At 41.9% G+C, this 22,654-nt stretch overlaps 1 protein-coding gene across 1 annotated transcript in view; it reads left to right on the forward strand.

The window, feature by feature from the left end:
- Nucleotides 1-1,061: 1,061 nt before the first annotated feature.
- Nucleotides 1,062-22,654, forward strand: part of UST (uronyl 2-sulfotransferase) — a 316,876-nt gene continuing 295,283 nt past the window's right edge. The window contains exon 1 of the mRNA XM_002747070.8: nucleotides 1,062-1,717. Within this exon, the coding sequence (XP_002747116.4) occupies nucleotides 1,471-1,717 (247 nt within the window). The 5' untranslated portion in view covers nucleotides 1,062-1,470. The remainder of the gene's footprint in view (nucleotides 1,718-22,654) is intronic.

A 22,654-nucleotide genomic window follows, 5' to 3' on the forward strand; every position in this document is an offset into this window, starting at 1 on the left:
TAAATGAATTAAATATCATCCTCCTATGCCACCTATGCGGAAGGAAAGGGGAAGTAACGCTGTGCGGTGTGGTTAGTGTAGTGGCTTTGAGGGTCCAATAGGTTTGAGTGCAACTCCCAGTCCAACTCCTACCACTAGTTCTGGGACCTTGGGTGAGGCACACAGGCCTCAGGTGCTTCAGCGTCTATAAATAGTGATATAGTATTTTTACTTAGAGTGTGGGGGATCAGAGCAGCCCTTCCGTGGATCAACCACCTCATCAGAGGACCTGTGTCCACCATGGAGCCTTTCTGTCTCGGGAGGTTCTCTTTCAGGTCCAGAAGCTTCCCCATGGAGGGAAGAGAGGCAGCAATGAAACTGGCGTGTATGGGGACTGGGCTTTTGCCCTCCGTGGGACAATGACCTCCTGGAGTCCGCTATGCAGCCCCCACTTGCCTCTCTGGTCCACTACGAGGTGGAGTAGTTGTAGGACCAGGAAAAGGAAGAAGAGAGCATCCTCTTCTGCTCCCCTTCCCGGGAGTCGGAGCGCTGCGCCTGGCCCTCTGGGGCGTGTTTGACCATAACTAGCGCCGCTTGCTCCTTTTCCATCTCAGTAGAGTCTTGAGCCTGTATCCTAGTACCTTTCATCGGCCTTGTGTAAGCAGCTTGCATGGGATATATAAGCAGAATCAAGTTTCTGAACTGAAAAAAATATGAATAGTAAAATTAGTCGTGCTTCTTCCTGCTGGTGACTGTTTACGAGAGAGAAGTCAGCGGGGCCCCCAAGAGGTCGCTGGTGGCGCAGGAACAGAGGCCAGACTGTAAAGAGAGCGGGAAGGAAAAAAAAAAACCCTAGAAACTTTCTTCCTTGTTGCGAATAATCGCCGCCCCCCCCCCCCCATGCCCCCAGCAAGAGCAGTAACGTGACACCGGAGCGAAATCCCGAGGCCCGAGCCGAGAGGGAGGGTAGAGGGAGGAGAGAGCTGCGGAGCGCCAGAGGGAGAAAGGGGAGGAGAAGGAGGAAAACCCTTGTCAAGGAGGTGGAGCGAAGGGATGGTGTCCGCCTCCTGTTCCTCCCTGCCGTTTTTTAGAGAAGCCTGAACCGGGACAAAACACGCCAAGACCGACAGACACAAAGCCGGGGGGTCCACGCTGGCGCTGGAGGCGAGCTCCAGAAGCCGCGAGCGAGCCCGAGGCGCGGCGGGGCGCGGGGCGCGGGGGCGCTAGCGGGCGCGGGACGGGCGCGGCGCCCGGGCGCGGGCAGCGCCCCCGAATCCGGGCCGGACACCTCGGCCGCTCGGGCCGCGGCGGCGGGGACCATGCCGAGGAAAGTCTCCTGAGCCCGGCAACTTCGGCCCCTCCCCGCCCCCACCCGGTTGCCCTCCGCGCGGCCCTCCCCATGTGCAGCCGCTCGGCCGGGCTCTCCTCCTCGCGGCGGATGGGTGACCTTTTCCTGGCACGGGCAGGCTGTGCGAGGCGGCGAGGCAGGCGATGAAGAAGAAGCAGCAGCATCCCGGCGGCGGCGGGGATCCCTGGCCCCATGGGGCCCCTCTGGGGGGCGCTCCTCCCGCCCTGGGCAGCTGGAAGCGCCGGGTGCCCCTGCTGCCTTTCCTGCGCTTCTCTCTCCGGGACTACGGCTTCTGCATGGCCACCCTGCTGGTCTTCTGCCTAGGCTCCCTCCTCTATCAGCTCAGCGGGGGACCCCCTCGCTTCCTGCTCGACCTGCGGCAGTATTTGGGTAAGGAAGGGGGGCAGGCGCGAGGGCGGCGCCGGCTGCGCAAAGTTGTGCGGCGGGGAGAGGGGTGCGATGGGGACTTCTCGCGCTGCCACCGCGCTCCGCCGCCGCCCCGGGGCTCTCCAGGTGTGAAGCCCGCGAGCATCTATGCCGCGCTCCGGAGCGCCCACTTAGTCCCGCGCGTCCGGCTGTACTCACCGAGGAGGGGGCGCCGCTGGGTCGCGCGCCGACAGGTACCCCCGGGCGGGGCACCGGGCACCTTCCCCCGCCCCACCCCCGCCACTCCCACCCGACTGGGGCGGAGTGGATGGGTGTGTGGGTGTGTGCAGGAGTGTGTGTATCTTCAGGACTCGGGGCGCGGGGAGAGGCGAAGGGAAAGGACAGTCCGCTATGTGTCATTGTTAGTGAACACAGTTCAGTCCCGTCCCGCGCCCCGGGGAGTGCGGGTAGGTTTAAGCCCCTCTCCACTGTCGGCTCTGAGAATTCTGTCCCGCGGATACCCCTCCTGCCCGCCGGACCTGGTGGCTCCACGCTGTCCCAGGGCTGGCTTATGCCTTGGCCGCTGCTGCCCGCCGCGCCGCTCTCAGCGAGCCTGGCGAGGGGAACCCGCTGCATCCAGGGGTTTGGGGCTGCTCGAGGGCGCGAGTCAGCCTGGCCAGCAATGTCGCCTCCAGTCACCCGAGGATCCTCTGCGCTGTGTGCGTCTCAAGCGCAAGTGAAAACTTGTGTCTGTGTGTGTGTGTGTGCGTGTGTGTGGTTTATTAGGAGAGAGGCCGCCAATCTTTAGAAGTAAGGATGGGGTTGTGATGGGAGGGAAAGAGCCGCCCCAGCGAGAGGGCGTGACCCCGCGGCTCCCTTGTCTTGGCTTCGGGAGCCAGGGTGCCAGGGCCGAGCGAGCGCAAGCCCAGGTCGCAGGGACGAAGCTGGCACGCGCGTTCAAGCCAAGAGATGATGCAGATCCCTCCCAAGTCTGTGGCCAGAAGAGGTCGTGCGGGGGCGAGGGCTGGGAGAACTCCATCTTCTTGCAAGCATTCGAAGTGATAAACCTGAGCATAGTGCGGGGAAGCAGAGCCACCGAAGTGCTGGAAGAAAAATGGGCCAAATGAGCCGGGCCGGCTGGAGGCTGCCACATTTACTCCAAATGTCACTTCGTGGCAGAAGCCACAGGTCTAGATAGCAGACCTTTTGGAGAAAAGAGAAAAAACAAACAATCGAATAAAAATCATCAGCGAAGTTACAAATGTGTTAGGGCATTTGGAAGTGTAGAGATGGATTAAATGATGTTCTTTACCTTTTAGAAGAGCTCAGACTTAAAAAGTTACACTTTTATTTCACTGTTGGTAGGTTCTATTTGGGGAACTATAGATTAGAGCAAAAGATTGCCCAAGTAGATTTCCGTAGCCTTTGGTTTCATAGAGGATTTGGGACAATATACCCTTTATTAGGAAATCAAACCTCTTCTTTTCCTAAGTTCTGTATTGTGGAGACTCATAGCTTCTTCTACACCCTGATAACTGCTAGTGCCACAAAAGTTAAATATGTTTTCATCACCAACAAAAATTCCTGTTAACTGGCATTGGGAGGCAAGTGTTGAGGCTCAGGGTCTTTCTCCATTAAATCTGACAATGAATTCTTGCAGAAGTTCTTTTACTTAACGTATGAAGGCCAGGGGTGTAGGGAAAAGTGTAACGGACCAGGATGGAAGACTTCTGTGCTCACTGTCCTTGAAGCACTTGGCCTTACGTAGGGTACTCAGACTTCATAGGCCTGGTGTTTCATGGCAGAATTAGAAGCTGGGCTAGACTGTCAATGAAACCTTCACCCAGCTCCTAAAGTTTTGGGGTTCTGACACCTTTCTTGGGGAAGGGAGAATCTGGGAGGAGGAAGGAGCAAAGGTACTACTGAGGATGAAATCAAGAAAATTCAACATATATTGCATGAACATTTTCACTTTATATTTCCAAACAATGAGGCCTAATAAATTTGGGTGGTCAGTTGGTGGAAGGGTGAATTCTTCGCTTTTGCTCAGGGAACTAGGAAGAACTGAAAGATTGCATGCTGCTCCTGTTACTAACAGATCATTACATTTCTGACAATGTAATGGGCTCAAAATGACATCATTGTGAACTGAAAATAGGACACCCTTGGCCAAATTTGTCCCTTGTTGTCTTGTCACATAAATATAATGAGTTTTAGGGAAAGTGGGCTTGTGGTATTTCGGATGGTCTAAAATATACCTTTAATAATATAATGCCAAGATATCTGCAGAATTACTTTCCCCTGTTTTTCTCCATTCCTTTATTTTAGTGTCTGTCAAAACAAAATTTGTGGTTAGTAAACATGTCCTCTCAGTTTCCTCAGCCAATTTTGGAAGCAAGTATTTTTCATAGATGTAAGTTCATGTAAAGTCAAAATTTTCCAAATCAAAATAATGTTTATATCAAACACTTTTCTTTACAGAATATGATTTCAGTATAGTTACACACTATTCTGTCTGACACACAATGGTCACTCAGTAAATATTGGTGGGATTAATGACTCAACCTATTATATCAAACAGGTAATGTGATATTTAACACATTGAATATTCTCACAGGAAAGCCAAGGGCTATAGTATTCGTAGTAAAAGCTAATATTTATCATGCACATGCCAGTCAGGGTGTACACAGGGTGACATTCAATCTACACAGCAACACGGTTGATAGGGTCTATTGTTATTTCTGTTTGTTGTATGGGAAGAATGAGGGTAAAGAGTTGTGAAGGAGACATAGCAATGGAAGCAGGACTTCAACCCATGTCTGGCTGATTTCAGTACCCATTGCCTAGCACTGTGGTCAGTTTCAAGGAGAAAAGGGAGGGAGAGCCAAGATGCAAATGGGGATATAGTATACACCTAAAGTAAACCAACAAAAAAAATTTTTTTAAAAAAACTGGACTGGCTGAAAACGATTGCATTTCCTTCCATAATTCCACTTTCCTTTTCTTGTTACTTGTACTCTAAGTATCTTGAGGAGCTGGCAGAGAAGCGAAGTAATTCACGCAGCTGGTCTGCTTTAACTCTACCTTCCTATATTAATCCCCACTATGCTGCCTCCATTTATTTAGGGAATTGGACCCTTCCTGAGCTGGACAAAAACTGGGCGTAATGTTAGTCAGAATCACATCTCCTGGGCGTTTTCTCTTTATTTAGCAGTTGTGCTGTGTCTAGGCTAGTGGTTCTTAATGTGGGTCCTTGGGACTGCCGCATCAGCCTCATCTGGGAATTTGTCAGAAACGTACATTCTAAGTTCTTATCCCAAACCTGCTGAATGAGTCTGGGCACAGGGCCCAGCAAGCTGTGCTTCAGCAAGTCCTCCAGGTGATTCCAATGCCGAGAATTTGAGAACCATTATTGTAGAGCAATGTATCGCTTTCAGGAGGCTTCCCGTGTATTTGAGAGAAGGAGGAGGCATGTGAGGGAGGTAGGTAGATTTATAAAGTACTGAAAGATAATGGATATGGTTTCACTTTTTAATTTGAACTTTTATATATGCATCTTCTTTGCTACTTAAGCCCCATTGTTTCGAGGGAAGGACCAGCCAGCAGTGCCAGCCCCAGCTGGTTTTAGACTTTCTGAGGTTAGGAGAGGTGTGGAGTGGGTGATTCGAGGCAACCGGAAAGTATAGTGTGGGGAAGGAAGGGAACAGAGCCACTGATGCTGCTTTCTCTTCCCCACAGGAGACAGTGGCAAACAGTCATTCTTTCTAGACAATTTGGGGAAAGGCAAAGCATGTCCTCCTTAAAGAATGTTCTGCTGTAACACATTTGAAAAAAGTGAAGGAAGTGGTGGGGAGGAAAATCATGCAAGGATAACTGTTATGTTGATTCCCCACCCTCAGACTGGGAGGAGAGAGAACACAAACATGCAATAAGGTAAATAAAAATATACAGCAAATGCGATACTTCAGCGTGGAGACCATGGTCTTTCCAATTCAGTGAATTTTTTTTGAAATGGCATTCAAACTTTGATTTGCGAAAGAAAACAAACAAAAAATCAAATAAAATCTCCCCCAGAAATTAGGTTATGATGCCGCCTTGCTGCCAGTAGCCTGATTACTTATGAGCTGTGGAAATATCAAAAACTTGGAATAACACTCATTACATTGATATAAACAGAATAAGCCAGATGGCTTACTACTGATCTTGTACAACCGGCAAACTCTTATGATTTATCATCCAGCCTTGGATATGTGATTTAGACTTCATGGGAGATAAACTTGTTGGACTCATTCCAAGTTGATATGTTTTCCATTTTTAATTTATACCACTTTAAATGGAGATACAGAGCTTTAGTTCTCAGAATCGCCAATCTTTACATATACTATATAAGAGACTGGCAATTTAGAGTCAAAAAATGAAAAGTATGTCATTTTATTGACTATGAAATTCTCTAAGTTTAAGTGAATTTAAAGGAAAATGTGAAATAGAGGTTCATATCTGTTACCAAATAGTTGCTTTGAACCTTCAAAGCCAAATTTTATTTTTCTTCTGCATTTCACACATGGTTTAAATGTAGTACTTTAGGCTCCAAACAGTAATCTAGAAAATGAATGCATAAAATATGATGTTATCAATAGAAATTGTTGACATAGAAACAAATGACATTCTTGTTCATAGCTAAAAGTTTATACTATAGAGTCGGTTGGGGACACGTGGCACTGTATAAGAGAAAGGACAGAGAATGGAATTCAGCTATGGTCATCTGTTCTGTAAACAAATGTTCTGTAAGCATGAATGGTGAAAAGCAGTGTGCCTTGTAAACTATTTTTTAATATAGACTGGTCTCAGTATGAATTGTTTAAGAATGCATATAAATGTGGGTTATCTAAATACTGTCTTTCTTCAAATCCCTGTCATCAATCCAGGCTTAAGACACTGGTTAGTTTTGTTGTGGAGAAACTGGAAAGAAAGTGGTCAAGCTTTTTGAGTCCCAAAAGAAATAGTATCTTTTGCTTCCTCAGAGCGAGGCTGAAGGAGCAGAAACAGTAGCTTACCACCCATCTGTACTGGTGGGTGTCCATGATGGACAATGAAAACGCATCTTGTTTGATGGATCGTAGCTGCTAGAATTATTAGGAATTACCACTTCTTTTTTGTTTTTGGAAAAGAGGTAAGACTTGACCACAAATGAATTTTGTCATACCTATATTTATTTGTAAATAGAAACTTGGCTTTAAGCGAACAGTGATATACATAAATCCCCTTTTTAAAAAAAATCAGAAATGGGGACAGATACACTGACATTTCACCAAAAATTCTTATTTGCAAAAGTCAGTGTAGCAAGTGTTTTGTAAGAAAATTCCAAATGAAGAACATTTCAGCATTTGCTATTAGTTTTTAAAAGGCTTATTGAGATATAATTCACCCATTTAAAGTTTTTAATAGTTTAATAGCTTTTAATATATTATAGATTATTAATATATCTATATATTAGTAATATATTATATATTAATATATCTATCTATATATTAATATACCTATTATATATTAATATATCTATAATATATTAATTGTGGTAATGTAACCATTACCACAATTTTAGATTTTCATCACCAGGAGGAGAAACACCAGAGTCTTTATCAAACACTTTTACCCCATCAACCCCAGCCCTAAGCAACCGCTAATTTACTTTGTCTCTATAGATTTGCCTATTCTAGGCATTTTATAGAAAAAGAATAACATAATATATGGTCTCTTGTGATAGGCTTCTTTCACGTAACGTAATGTTTTCAAGGTTTCTCCATGTTATAGCATGTATCAGTACTTCATTCCTTTTTATGACTGAATAATATTTCCTAAGAATTATTTTTATTGTGAAATAAAATGTTCCATAAAACTGTATGGATATACCACGTTTTGTTTATCCATTCACCCATTAATGGACAGTTGGGCTATTTTCATCTTTTGTCTAGCGTAAGTAGTGTTGCAAGTTTTTGTTTGAACACCTGTTTTCTGTTCTTATGGGTATATACCTAGGAGTGGGATTGCTGAGTCATATGGTAACTTTAAATTTAACGTATTGACTGCCAAGCTGTTTCTACCATGGCTGCACCATTTTACATCCCCCCCGCCCCAGGAATTTATGAGAATTCCAGTTTCTAAACATCCTCACTGACTTTTCTTATTTTCCTTTTTTTTGGTTTAAATTATAGCCATCTTCATGGGTGTGAAGTGGTAGATTCATTGGGGTTGTGTTATGCATTAGTGATGCTGAGCATGTTTTCATGTGCTTGTTGACTATATATCTTCTTTGGAAAAATGTCTATTCACATTTGCGGGTTTAAAAAAGAATTTATTTCCATAGACTTTGGGGGAACAGGTAGTATTTGGTCACACGAGTAAGTTCTTTAGTGGTGATTTGTGAGATTTTGGTGCACGCATCACTCGAGCAGTACACACTGAACCCAATTTACAGTCTTTTATCCCTCACCCCCTTCCCACCCTTTCTCCTTGAGTCCCCAAAGTCCATTGTGTCATTCTTGTGCCTCTGCATCCTCATAGCTTAGCTCCCATTTATGAGTGAGAACATATGATGTTAGTTTTCCATTCCTGAGTTACTTCAGTTGCCTATTTTTGAATTGGGTTGTTTGTATTTGTGTTGTTGAGTTGTAAACATTATTTATATATTCGTAACACTGGACCCTTTTCAAATATATGATTTTGCTATTAATTTGGAGGTTGGGAAATATAATACTGATTTAAATACAGTATTGTTATGTTTTGTTCACTGTATCATAAGTGTTCACTTTTTCAAGGAGCAAGAAATTAGTTTTATACTTAAATGACTTTTAAAGCATTAAGTACGGTATCTGGGTATATAGTAGAACCTAAATAAACTCTATTGAAAACCAGGACCTGTTCTGAAGAATCCTGGGGGTCTTGTTTTACAGCTATGGATTACTTTGAATATTAAACACATTACATTTATCTCTAAGGTATGATAATTCATGGATAGTTAACACCTATTTTAGAGATGTCACAAAGATTTCTGTGACTTGTATGTGGAATATGAGTGTAGCTAATTTTTGAACAGCAGATTATAGTACAATAGATATATGCTGTCTTTATGTTTGCTCACTAGAACGGAGCTGATGAGCTTGACAGGGGAAAACACTTGAGTCCATTATGTTCCTTATCCAATATATGAAGCAATCAAGGAAATCTTAAGCATTCTTATGAAACTGGAATTCACATGCAATTTATTTTGTATTCATGTTATGGTATATAACATGAAGGACAAATATATAGGGACAATATTTGCTATGTATATTTCTCTTTAGTAAAATAGCTTATGAGTTTTAAGAAGAAATATTTATTTTTGTAAAAATGACAGAAAATTTTAGGTTTCAAAAATATATATGATCAACATAAGAAGCTCTAAAATAAGTAGTAAATTAGGTGTTGTTTCGTAGAACCTCAGTTTGAATAATTGGTAACACTCTGAAATGGTCTGCCTCTGTGTCCCTACCCAAATCACATCTTGAATTGTAGTTTCTATAATCCTCCACATGTATGGGAGGGACCCGGTGGGAGGTAATTGAACCATGGGGGCAGTTACCTCCATGCTGTTCTTATGACAGTGAGTTCTCACAAGATCTGATGGTTTTATAATGGGCTCTCCACCCTTTGCTTGGCACTTCTGTCTCCTGCTGCCATGTGAAGAACAGCGTGTTGCATCCCCTTTTGCCATGATTGTAACTTTCCTGAGGCATCCCCAGCCATGAGGAACTGTGAGTCAATGAAACCTCTTTCATTTAAAAATCACTCACTCTTGGGTATGTCCTTATAGCAGCATGAGAATGGACTTATACACTCATATTCAAAATTATCAGGGAACCAGATATAGCTGCTTAGTGTTAAAGCTATGCCATAGCTCTTGATCTGTTTCAGGGTTTATATTGCTTGCCTGTAATTTCCCCAAAACTGCCTGCCACTGGCTCATTTTTGTTGTCTCACTGCCTGCTTAGGTGTCTGCTAATGCCTCTGTGCTGATTGTTTAGGAAGCTAAAACTCCAATTATGATCTCTAAACTCCTGTATTTATTTATTTCATGATCTCTTATGAAGTTTTGACATTTTACCTTGTATTGTGATCATCTGTGAGCAAGCACCTTGAAGGGAGGAAGCTTTTTCAGTACTTTGCACCCCTGCTCTGACACCTCTTCTGGGTGTTCTGCACAAGCCCTCAGGAAGTGGCCATTGATTCATTATATTTGCTGAGCAACTGCTTATTCACTAGGATTCCAAGCCTGCTTTGTTTGGTCTCTATTTTAAGTAGAGAATATGGGGAGGGATGCTGAGAAAGACTCTAGATCAATTGATGTCTTTAGCCTATTTGTTCTGCTCTTTGAAACTGGTGCCCCAAGCAAATACATTACAACCACTTATAACATACAAGTACATATAGTTTTTTTTTAAAAGATGGTCACCCATTCTAGAGTGTAGTGGTGCCATCAGAGCTTACTGCAGCCTCAACCTTCTGGGCTCGAGCCATCCTCCCACCTCAGCTTCCTGAGAAGCTGGGGCTACAGGTACAAGCCATCATACCTGGTAACACAAACATTTTCTTCTGTGCACAGAGATAACTGTCCACTTATTGCCTTTGGGCATTTGGAATTACACCTTTAGAGCTCTCTCTCTAATTAAGACTATCTGAGCTCAATCTAGAGATTTGTGTGTATACAGTTAGAATGCAAACTTATTGTTACTTGTCATTTTTCTGCAATCCTGGACCAGTTGTTTTGGGAGTTTACAGAATAGCAGTTATTTCCGTAGGTTAGTGTCTTCTTTAGGTAACAAATTGTATCAAATAAGCCAGTATGTTTCAAGCATGACTTTAAGTCATGAAGAAGATGAGACCATGGGATGAAGTGATTTTGGAAACAGTGACTGAACAGAGTTTAACCTAGAACTGCAGTATGACCATTCTACAAAATTAGGTCTCAATGCACCAACCCATTCACCCTTGTTTGGGTAAAAGATACTGTAATAACCTTAAGTCATGGCTTTGATTAGGTAATTTTTAGTTTATTCAGTAATAGATGATTTAAATAACATATCACCTTTAACTGTACTGCATTGCTGTTTTTTTAGTTCAATGAGTACAACTTTCATAACCTTGATGAAAAGAAAAAGAATATTCTGAGATATGAATTCCTTTGTTCAATCATTCAACAAATATTCATGAAGGCCTTCTTTGGGGCAGAAGCATCAGGCACTAGGAAGGATATAGGTTTTGGAGCATAGCTCTGGGTGTGAAGCACTGTGTTACCATTTATTAACTGGGACAGCTTGAGCGATTTTATTAACCTCTCTGAACCTCTGGTGTTTTGATGCATACAATAGAATTAATGATTGCTGTGGTATAGGTTATTTCTCTAACCCAAGGCCTGACATTTAAATTCAACAATTGTCAATTTTCTCAGCTTGTTCTTTGCTTCCCTCTGACTCCCTATTCATTTAGCGCACATACACATATGAGTGCACACACACTCATACCAGCACACAGCTGGGTGAGTATGCAGATTCACTGATAACTTGGCTTCCAACTGAAAGAACCAATCAATCCCAGAAGTACAAAATTACTTAACTAGTATTTTTGTGGCTCGTCTTGCCAGTTTCAGATTGGCAAGGGCTCTTCAGCAGCTGACAAGTTCCCGTAATGCACCCACCCCACTAATTACATGTATCCACACCTTCTTGCTTCTTCTCTTCTGCTTCCTGAAAATCGTCTTTAAAGGACACACTCTTTGCACAGCCTCTGTTAGCTGTGGGGAGGGAGTATGCTGTAGCTTACTCTCTGGGATAGCCAGCTGTTCTAGGATTGCACTGGTGATCCACAAACTATGCCCTTTCAGAAACAATCATAGGGCCATGCATACACTGTGCCTGCGACCAGAACTTCTCCCATTCATCACGAAACTACCACATCCAGCAGTACGGCCACTTTCTTTTCTCGGTTCCCACTTCCCTCTCAGTGGCAGCCAGAGCAAGAGCAGTGAACTGCAGAAGCAGATCTTGTGTCTTTGCCAAAAGGCTGGTGAACTTGCTTGTTTCCCATGCTCAGCCACTCTGTGTTGCTTTGCTCTGTCAGCCTCATATGGGTGTTGGGGCAAGTGAGAGCCATACCATCTGGTTTGGCTGGTCACCTGGTTCCTTGAGCAGTTGAAGGCAGATGCTGATTTTACATTATTTCCTAGAAGTTGTATTTTGCTTGGGGATCTTAAAAACCATGACCTTACAATCCAGCACAGAGCCTCCTGCTTTAACACAAAGACTGTTTAACATGAATGCCTTCCCGTTGGATAAGCAGAACTGTCAGGCAGAGCCACGCGGCTGGATGGAAGGGGCACTGGGCCTGGGTGGCAAGGAGTCCCGACAATAAGTCAGTTGTCAGTGTGAAGTCACAGGAGCCTCTTAAGCTTCAGTGTCTTCATCTCTCTAATGAAGGAGTTTCATTTGATCCGTGATTCTCAGCTGTTTTATTCCTTAGGATGCTCATCTGTAGCAGTGTTTCCACATGGTCTTGACTGTCACTCTGGGAATACATCTCAGTGGCCAGGAGAGAGAGAGAGGGTATGGCATTGGAAGTCCTTTTAAAAAGTCCCTGAGGTGGCCCGGCACGGTGGCTCACATCTGTAATCCCAGCACTTCGGGAGGCTGAGGTGGGCAGATCACCAGGTCAGGAGTTCGAGACCAGCCTGACCAACATGGTGAAATCCCGTCTCTACTAAAAATACAAAAATTAGCTGGATGTGGTGGCACGCGACTGTAATACCAGCTACTCAGGAGGCTGAGGCAGGAAAATCACTCGAACCCTGAAGGTGGAGGTTGCAATGAGCTGAGATCATGCCACTGTACTCCAGCCTGAGCGGCAGTGTGAGACTCCATCTCAAAAAAAAAGAAAGAAAGAAAGTCCCCAAAGTAATTTTTCTGCACACTTTCAGGGGAGAGTGTTTCTTTTCTCTTTATAATCACTGAAGTAGGTCTTTCTAAGATCTCTTTTGTTCTTAAAAATCACGTGCTGAAAGCGATAAGAGGTCATTTAATTATAGCAACTGAAACAAATATAAGGCTATTTTCTTTGGATCCAAATACTTATTTAAAAAATTGCAGGAGTCAAGTGACTAAGGCAAGTAGAATACACAAAAACATTTTAGGCCATCATCGCCATCATTTTCTGAGTCTTAATCATAGTTAAATTAAAAAATAAAGTAAAATCAGCAGCACTCTTCCCCCACCTCCACCAGAACTTGCTCCAGAAATTAGGGGAAGCAGAATATCCCCGGGTAGTCCAAGAGTGAAGAGGCAGAGTAAGACATGTATTTCCAGAGTTCAGAGTCTCACTATGTGATAGCAAGAAAGAAGGAAACCAGTGGGGATGAGAAAGCTGTGTTGTTGATGAGGATTCTCACAACCAATTGCCTGCTACTGGCCATCCCATTTCACTATCGGCAGCTCCAGTGGATAAGAGGGTTCTTCACAGCATTGTGATCTACTCCTTTATCGCTTCCAGCCATTTTTTTGCTAGTTCTTCTGGAAGCTACATAGACTTGTCTATTGGACTTTATAGTCTTTCAAATAATTGAATATACTAAAATGACTATTATGTCTACCCCCCTCTGCTACACACATAGATCTTGTCCAGACAAATAGGTCGATTTACCAGTACTTTCTCATCAGAAGTCATTTTAAGACACAGAACGTTAGAACCACCAAGAAAAAATAAACTGCATTAAAATGAATTCTGAACAATACAATAACACCCCATAAATGTAGCAAAAAAAAAAAAGACCCAAACTGGGGACAGACATCTCCCCAGGAAATGGAATTTGTAATTAGTATATCAATGAGAAAAAGATAAACAATTCATGACATAAGTGGGCAGAGAATAGGAGCAATCACAGGAGAAGAGACACAGTTGGTCAATAAGCACATAAGAAATGAAATGGTTTTGATTCCCTTACACATCTTAGCCCCCCTTCCTTTGTCTACATGGCCCTTAAAGGCCCTCAGAATGGAACAATTTTCCAGTACCCTCCGTTTGTGAGCCTACTTTGTGCAGTGGTACATTACTGTCGGAAGGGATCCTCTTCTAAACTGTCGTTTTGAGAATGACTGCTGCTCCCACCATTGTTCTGAGGGTGTGAGCAGCAGGGCCTGGCTTCAAGGATCCCAGCGGGCTGGCTGGAGCCTTGCTTCAGCTCCTCCAAGCACTTGCAGCCAAGTTCTGGGAGCCACGTCGATGTTGGTTGATGGGTCCCCTGAGATGCCTTCTCTGTGCTCAGAACACAGTCAGTAAACCATGGGCAATCACAACAAACAGCACCCTGCCTTCTGCTCCGCCTCCCTCCATCTACCACACTGCCAAGTTCCTAAGAAGCTTAAGGGAGAAGGAACCCCTGTGGTGCTTAGAACGCAGCATCTTGCCTGGAAGTATTTTCTCAATTTTCGAGAAAACAGTGGAACTGACTCATTTGGTCAGAGCTTTGCAGAAATGTGATTGCAGATCCCTTGCAATTTCATTCTGCTTTAGTGTCAGAATTCATCCGACAACGTGCCAAAAAAAAAATGTGTGTAAAATCACATACAAATTTAGACGTTTCAAGAGGAAGTTATTTTTACCACAGCGGGGAAGCAACCAGAAAATGCCGATTGGTGGAGAAGGCAGGGCAGGGCTCAGGAAGGAGGGTGGGCGTCTGAGCAACCTGAGCCTGACCACACTTACCCTGCAGCCTTGCCAGCCTGGCCCGGGGACTGTGGTGTGGTCACCTCTTAGCAGGTGGAGGGAGGAGTTCCTGTGTGGAAGATCTGCTCGAAGGAGGAGAGTGTTGACATAACCTCAGAGTGTGGAGCCAGCTTCAGCAGTGCGGGGTTAACATGAGTTACACTTGAAAATGTGTTGTGTGCTCTCCCAACAGCCCATAGAAGCATCTCCCTAAGAGCTGCACGGGACACAAAGGAAAAATGGAGAAATGATTCCAGAAAGCCACGTAAATATAAAGACCAAATGACGCAGTGTCTTTATTTTGTTTTAGTAGTTGACAGGATTGAGGCCATCTTGTTTTCTTTGCTCATGAATTTTCCAACTCAAAAAAGGCTGTTCTTGTTTGCTTGCTGAGCAGAGATCCAAGGCCTAAAAGAGCCTGAAATGTGTGCGGCTATATTCTTCATTCGTGCTGAGAGATAAAGACGTTCCCAGAAACTAAAGGGAGGGAACAGGAAATATTTGTTTAGATCACCCCTTTTTCACCTGGGCAAAGGATATCTAGGGCTACCATTCAGTGATAATAGTTTGGGTTTCATAAGACGGTGAATTGTTCAAATGTATTTGGGAGATACTTTATGCAAGCATCCTCATCTTTCTCTCCTACTCCTTGTGGCTGAAGAGAGGCATGTGTTTTTTATGTGATTGGGTCCTGATGTATGCAGTTACCGTGGTGGTACTCTGTCTCTGACCCAAACTCTGGCATAGAGTGTGTGTTTAGGCATGTTTTGGGGTGCTTCCTAGCATGGTCAGGAGAACCTACTAAAGCTGAATTGGCTACTGGGCAGGCTTCTATCATAGATGCAGAGGGTATAAATGTACATTTTAAAAATGGGTGTATTGTATAATGGTGAGGTTTGGGTTCCTAGCATATCCATTACCCAAATTATGAACACGGTTCACAAAAGGTAATTTTTCAATCATCAAGCCTTTCCTCCCTCCCTGCTTTTGAGAGTCCCCAGTGTCTATTATTTCCCTCTGTATGTCCACGTATATCCATTGTTTAACTCTCACTTAGAAGTGAGAATGTATGGTATTTGGTTTTTTGTTTCTGAATTACTTCACTTAGGACAATGGTCTCCAATTCCATTCATGTTGCTGCAAAAGACATGGTGTATTTAGACCACATTTTCTTTATCTAGTCATCCATTGATGGACAGTTAGTTTCATTCCATGACTTTGCTGTTGCAAATAGTGCTATGATATCCATACAAGGGCAGGTGTTTCTTTGATATAATTTCTTTTCCTTCTGGTAGATACCCAGTAGTGGGATTGCTGGATCAAATGATAGTTCAATTTTCAGTTCTTTCAGAAATCCCCTTACTGTTTTCCATAGAGGTTGTACTAATTTACATTCCCACCAACAGTATATACACATTCCCATTTCTCCCCATCCTTGCCAACAACTGTTGTTTTTTTGACTTTTTAATACTAGTCATTTGACTGGTGTGTGATGGTATCTCATTGTGGTTTTAATTTGCATTTCTCTGATGATTAGTGAGATTGGGCATTTTCTTTTTCATATTTTTATTGGCTACTTGTATGTCTTCTTTTGAAAAATGTCTGTTCATGTCCTTTGCCCACTTTTTAATGGGATTATTTGCTTTTTTTCTTGTTGAGTTGTTTCTTTGTATAGATTCTGGATATTAGTCTTTTGTGGGATGCATTTTTACAAATATTTTCACCCATTCCACAGGTTGTCTGATTACTCTGTGGATTCTTTCTTTTGCTGTACAGAAGCTCTTTAGTTTAATTAAGTCCTTTTGGTTTGTTTTTATTTTTGTTGCATTGCTTAGTCATATATTCTTTGCCTAGGCCAATGTTCAGAAGAGTTTTTCATAGGTTTTCTTCTAGGATTCTTATAGTTTCAGGTTTTACATTTATGTCTTTAATCCATCTTGAGTTAACTTTTTATATTGCGAGAAAAGGAGTCCAGTTTCATTATTCTGCATATGGCTATCCAATTTTTCCAGCACCATTTATTGAATAGGGAATCCTTTCCTCATTGTATATTTTTGCCAACTTTGTTTGAGATCAGTTGGTTGTGGGTATGTGGCTTTATTTCTGGGTTCTCTATTCTGTTCCATTGATCTATATATGCCTCCCCCCTCCCCCTCCACCGGTACCATGCTGTTTCAGTTACTATAGTCTTATAGTATAATTTGAAGTCAGATAATGCCAACCCTCCAGCTTTGGTCTTTTTTGCTTAGGATTGCTTTGACTATTCAGACTCTTTTGGTTCCGTATGAATTTTAGGATTTTTTTTTCTAATTCTGTGAAAAATGACATTGTAATTTGATAGGAATTGTATTTAATCTACATGTTACTTTGGATAGTATGATCATTTTAATGATATTGATTCTTCCAACCCACATGCATGGGATGCTTTTCCATTTGTTTGTGTCATCTACAGTTTTTTTCATCAATGTTTTGTAATTCTTCTTGTACAGATTTTTCACCTCCTTGGTTAATTGCATTCCTAGGAATTTTATTATTTTTTTATGGCTGCTGTAAATGGTATTGAATTTTTGATTTGGTTCTCATGTTGAACATTACTGGTGTATAGAAATGCTACTGATTTTATACATTGATTTTGTATCCTGAAACTTTACTGAAGTAATTTATCAAGTCTAGGAATCTTTTGGAGGAGTCTTCAGGGTTTTCTAGGTATAAGATATGTCATCAGCCGATAGAGATAATTTGGCTTCCTCTTTTCCAATTTGAATGCCTTTTATTTCTTTCTCTTGCCTAATTGGTCTGGTTAGGAATTCTACTACTATGCTGAATAGGAGTAGTGAGAGTTGGCATTCTTATCTTGTTCCAGTTCACAGGGGAAATTCTTTTAACTTTTCTCCATTCAGTATGATGTTGGCTGTGGGTTTGTTTTATATGGCTTTTATTATTTTGAGGTATGTTCCTTTGATGCCTAGTTTGTTGAGGGCTTTTATCAGAGATGTTAGATTTTACTGAATGTTTTTTTCTGCAGCTATTGAAATGATTGTATGGTTTTTGTTAGGCTTATATCTTTGTGCTTCATTTCTTTTATGGCATAATGCATTTCTGTGCCAAAATATAGCCCCTCTTCCCTGGATTTTTTTTCTTTTCACCTTGTCAGAATGATAGTTGACATTGTTAATTGCCGAATAAGTCTTGCTCACAAGGCTTAGTCTTCACTGAAGTCTCACATCAGTGAGACCTACAGGAGCAGAGACACATGTTCTCCTATTGCTCTCATCCACTCACCTACTTGCCCTCGTTTACATTTAGCTTGGCAGCCTTCCTCTGTTGTCTTTTCCATCTATGCGGATTCATTCCTTCAACAAATGTTCATCAAGCACCAGTTATGTGCTGAGCACTAAGATAATCACCACACTCATGGGGCTGTGTTGTACGTGGAGGGACAGAGAAGGACTTAAGATTCCACATGAGGTGTGATGAACAGGGGGAGTTAAAAGAGGTAGTAGAGGCAGGGATTGGTCATGCCTGGGGTTAGACTGATGGTCTCTTTTCTAAAGGCCCTGTCAATGCTAGTAGATCAGGGATTCTCAAGCTTAGCTGTATGACAGAATGACTTGGAGAACTTTGGTCAGATATGTATTCATTTGGTCAAGGGTGAGGCTGGGCATCTGTATGTGTTAAAAGCTCCCTGGGTAATTCTAATATGCAACCAAGGTAGAGAACCGCTGTAGTAGATACAGGGTTGGAGAGTTTTGTGTGTGCAGTAAATCCTCTTACAGTACTATTTAGGGATGCTTTATCTTAATCTAGAATCTTTTATTAGTCTATGACTTATAACACTTTAGCTTACAGCTTTTCTGTGCTGGGATCTCTCAAACTTTAATGTGCATGCACATCACTTGGGGATTTGTTAAGCTGTAGATCCTGATGTAGCAGGTCTGGAGCTGGGCTTGAGATTCTGCATTTCCAGCAAGCTCCCAGGTATAGCTGGAGTTGCAGTTGAAGGGCCACACTTTGAGTAGCAAGGGTCTACACCATAGCATTTCTGGGCAATAATGAATACCTGTAAATAACAAATGTGACAGGGTTCAGCTTAGCTCATTAAAGATTGGTGCTGTTAAGCATTTCATAGATTTCTTCTAAACTGAATTTTCTTTCACCAGTTTGGTTGTTCCAATGTAAGAACGTGAAGTTTTTCTTAAGTGAGAATCACATCCTTGTATGATTTCAAGTTTAAAATGGCTGTTTCTATTCATCTTTGTGAACTATACTATTAAAATGTAGGCTATTTGGAGTTTTGTGAACATACAGATTTTGACCTAATGTCAAGATTTTTAGTAAGCATTGAGAGCACACCAACTGGTCTTAGAGATGAAGTTTCTTCCAATAGTTATTGCAGATTCGGTACCATCAAAATGTTATTTTACATTTTAATGGTGAGGCATAGTATCAGAATTCATTACCAAAAGTTCCTAATATCCAAATATTCTAGGTAAAGTTTTTTTCCCCCCAGAGAAAATAATTAGATGCAAATAGAGTGAATAATGAAAATCATTCCATGTAATTCTTTAAAAACACAATTTTGGCCAGGCACAATGGCCCACACCTATAATCCCAGCACTTTGGGAGGCTGAGGAGATCATGAGGTTAGGAGTTCAAGACCAGCCTGGCAAGATGGTGAAACCCCGTCTCTACTAAAAATACAAAAATTAGCCAGGTGTGGTGGTAGGCACCTGTAATCCCAGCTACTCGGGAGGCTGAGGCAGAGAATTGCTTGAACCTGGGAGGCGGAGGTTGCAGTGAGCAGTGATCACGCCACTGCACTCCAGCCTGGGTGACAGAGCTAGACTCTGTTTCAGAAAAACAAAAAAAACGCAATTTTAAGAATTTATTAAAACTGTTAATACATGCTCATTGTAAAATATTGAGATACAGGAAAAAAGCACAGAGAAAAAAATAAAATGCACATTAATTTCTTTGTTGACACCTGCTTTGGTTACATGCTTTCTTCACTCTGTGGTATCATAAATATCATTTCACATCTTTACATATTTTTCTACAACATGGGTTTTCATGGTGACAAAGTAGCCTATGAATTGAATATACTATTAATTCCTTTAAGAAGGCTTTTTGATATTTGGCCCATTTCCAATTTTTTTATGGTTGTAGATAAGGTTATGATGAATGTTATTAAGTTGTTGCAGATATCTCTATTTCCTTGGGATAAATTTCTAGACTTGGAATTCCTTGGTTAAATGTATACCCATTTTAAAAATGATTTTACGAACTGACACATTGATACAGATTTGTATATTTCACTAGGTGTCTATTACCTGTTTTGCCCATACCCTTAAAAACACTGGATGCAATCTTTTAAAAATACCTTACCCATTGAATTGGTGAAAGTAACACTCTTATTCTTTTATTTGAATGTGTTTCAGTATTAGTGAAAGTGAACAGTTTATGCTTGTAAGACATGGGTCTTTTTTTGGGAATTACAGTTTTAAACTTCTTTTGCAATTTTTCCCTATAGATATGTTCTTCTTTTTCTTATCAATTCTCAGAGCTCTTTAGAGATGAAGGATATTAACCCTCTGACATACATGCAAATAATAATTTCCTGGCTTTTTATTTGTGCTTTTGTTCTAAAAGTCAATTTCTTTTATTTTTCCTGTGCATTAATTACATTTTTCCCATTTATTATTCTTTTCTTTGCATTTATGCTTAGAAAAGCCTTATATCCCATCAGATACATATTGGCTATATTTCCTTCTCATTCTGTTGCTATTTCACTTTTTCATTTACTTTTTAAATCCCGTTGGCATTTATTTTGGTGTAAAGTAAATTAACTCAATGATTTTTGCAAGTCTATCTGGAAATAAAGTTGTCATTTTGAAATGATATCTTTCTTCAACAATAAATGCATTTTAAAAACATTAAAATGAATTGATTTGAATTGAAAGCTTTTTAGAGGACTTTTGAAAGCACTGTTTGTTGTTTGATCCTAAATTTTGGCAGTGGGATCGCTTCTGAGGCCATCTGGTCCCTCCTCGCAGTACTAGGACCTGTGCTTGAGCCTCTCCCCTTCTTCTGCCTCTCCCAGCTATTATTCTCAGTGTGGGTCCACAGCTGCTCTTGTTTCTGGAGAGAACTTTTATCACCACATCAGTGGAACCTGTAGTTGCTAGCACTCAGGCCAGCAGACATGGCCACTGTCCTCTGGCCCACTGTGGCCTGGATAGGTCATGTGCCGGATTGGGCAACTGTGTGGGTCTCAGCCTCCTGGGTTCCTACTGGGTCTCAAGCAAGAAATGCAACCCTTGGACAGCTGCATGCAGCCTTACACATACATCCTTTGGGTGAGCTTGTCAACAACAGCCTGGCTGTCTATTTGGGGTATCTCAGGAACAGAGACAGCACTCATTTGAACACTATTTGTATAAAGCAGCTAGATGGTAATCATTTGTTTAGTTCCTGTGAATTGTAGTTCTTTTTAATGTCTACAAAATTCAAGGTACCACAGACACTTAAAGACCAATAAGATGGACCAGTACAGCTATATTTTCTGTTTAGGAAATTACATTTTCTTCTGTGAATTTGCCTTCACAGGATGTTTCATATCACAAGAGGCAGTGTAGTATTAACAAAGCATTGGGCTTCAAATCAGAAGTCCTCTGTTTGTGTCCTGGCATTGCTTCCGTGCAGCTGTGTGACCTTGGGTAATTCACTTAACCTCTCTGAGTCTCTGTTGGAACTTTAGAGGGACTCTTTCTGTTCTAGAGTAACTACCTTCGAATTATAAAGAGCCTACTATCTGATATTCTCCAGCCTGGAGTACGATGGAAATTTGCATTTATAATACACATTAATAAACATACATGTCTTCAGTTTAGTCAGTCACTCAGAAGCCTGAGCAGAGCAGGTGGCAGATGGGAGTATAGGAATGCAGGAGGCTGTGTGTGTGTGTGCATGTGTGTGTGTCTTTATGCATGCATGTGTGTGTATGCATATGTGTGTGTGTGTGTGTTTGTTGTCCAAACTTATAAAAATTCTGCCACTAGGCATTCATAAACAGTGGTTGGTTGTTGTATAGGTCCCTGCTCTTTCTGTCAATTATTTTTTTTATAAGAAAAGACCTTGTATAATTATGTAAATTACAGTTTAGTTTACTGGCTATTATTGTGCATTTTCTGTTCTTTCAAAGGACTAGATAAAAATTCTCTGTATGTTTTAAGACCTCTGACTACCTCACTTTAAATTGTAAACAATGATTAAAAGTTCTAAAACATTCACCCTGTGATCATTGGATAAGATTTTAATTTTTTCAAAATTCAAAAAAATAATTGAGTATGCTGATGACATAAAGTCTCTTGGAAGAGTTGCTAGTCTAGCCTCTGATACAGATGTATATAAATTCGTCACTTCCATGCAGACATTCTTGGTAATAGAGATCTGCCTACTTAACATAGGGACCCCAGAGGAGAAGAGAGAAGGAGAGGGATTCAGGGAAAAGATGATACTTGAGCTGGGCATTGAAGCATAGGTAGGTGTTTTCTATGTAGAGACATGGGAAAAGGGCATTCTAGAATCTAGAAAGAGCATGTGCAAAGGCAAGCTACTGGGCAAAATCGTGGCATTTGTGGGCATGTGGAGCAGTACAGAGTACTTGGCCAGAAACCATGTCAGGGAAAGGAAAGAGGGTTTCTGCAAGGGAGGCACCTACAGTAAAAGGAACTTGCAAGACCTTGATCACGTCGGGGTCACCACCTGAGACTTTGATCACATTGGGGTCACCACCTCAGACGTTGATCACCACCTGAGGAGGTCTGTCCTGTAGACCCTGACTCAATGATCAGATGAATGAATGCATTCTCATACCCAGTACAGTGATTTTGAGTGGGCTAGGGGTGGTCATCAGCTGCTTTTAGAGGGCGATTGCAGCTAACTGAGCATAACTCCCTCTACCTCCTCACATTTATTCCATATAGATTTAATAACAGAGGTTCTAAGTCAATATGCTTATGGATGATTAACATGGTTAAAAGAGTGGTTTTATAAATGATAAAAGCTTTAGGTTCCAGGGCCCAGAGTAAACACTATTAATGGGCAATCCCCCTTTTACCCATCGCTGAGAGGACCATCCAGCACAAAGTTTACATGAGCAAACAGTTTGAATAG

This window comes from Callithrix jacchus, chromosome 4, assembly GCF_049354715.1.
Source record: "Callithrix jacchus isolate 240 chromosome 4, calJac240_pri, whole genome shotgun sequence".
NCBI lineage: Eukaryota > Metazoa > Chordata > Mammalia > Primates > Cebidae > Callithrix > Callithrix jacchus.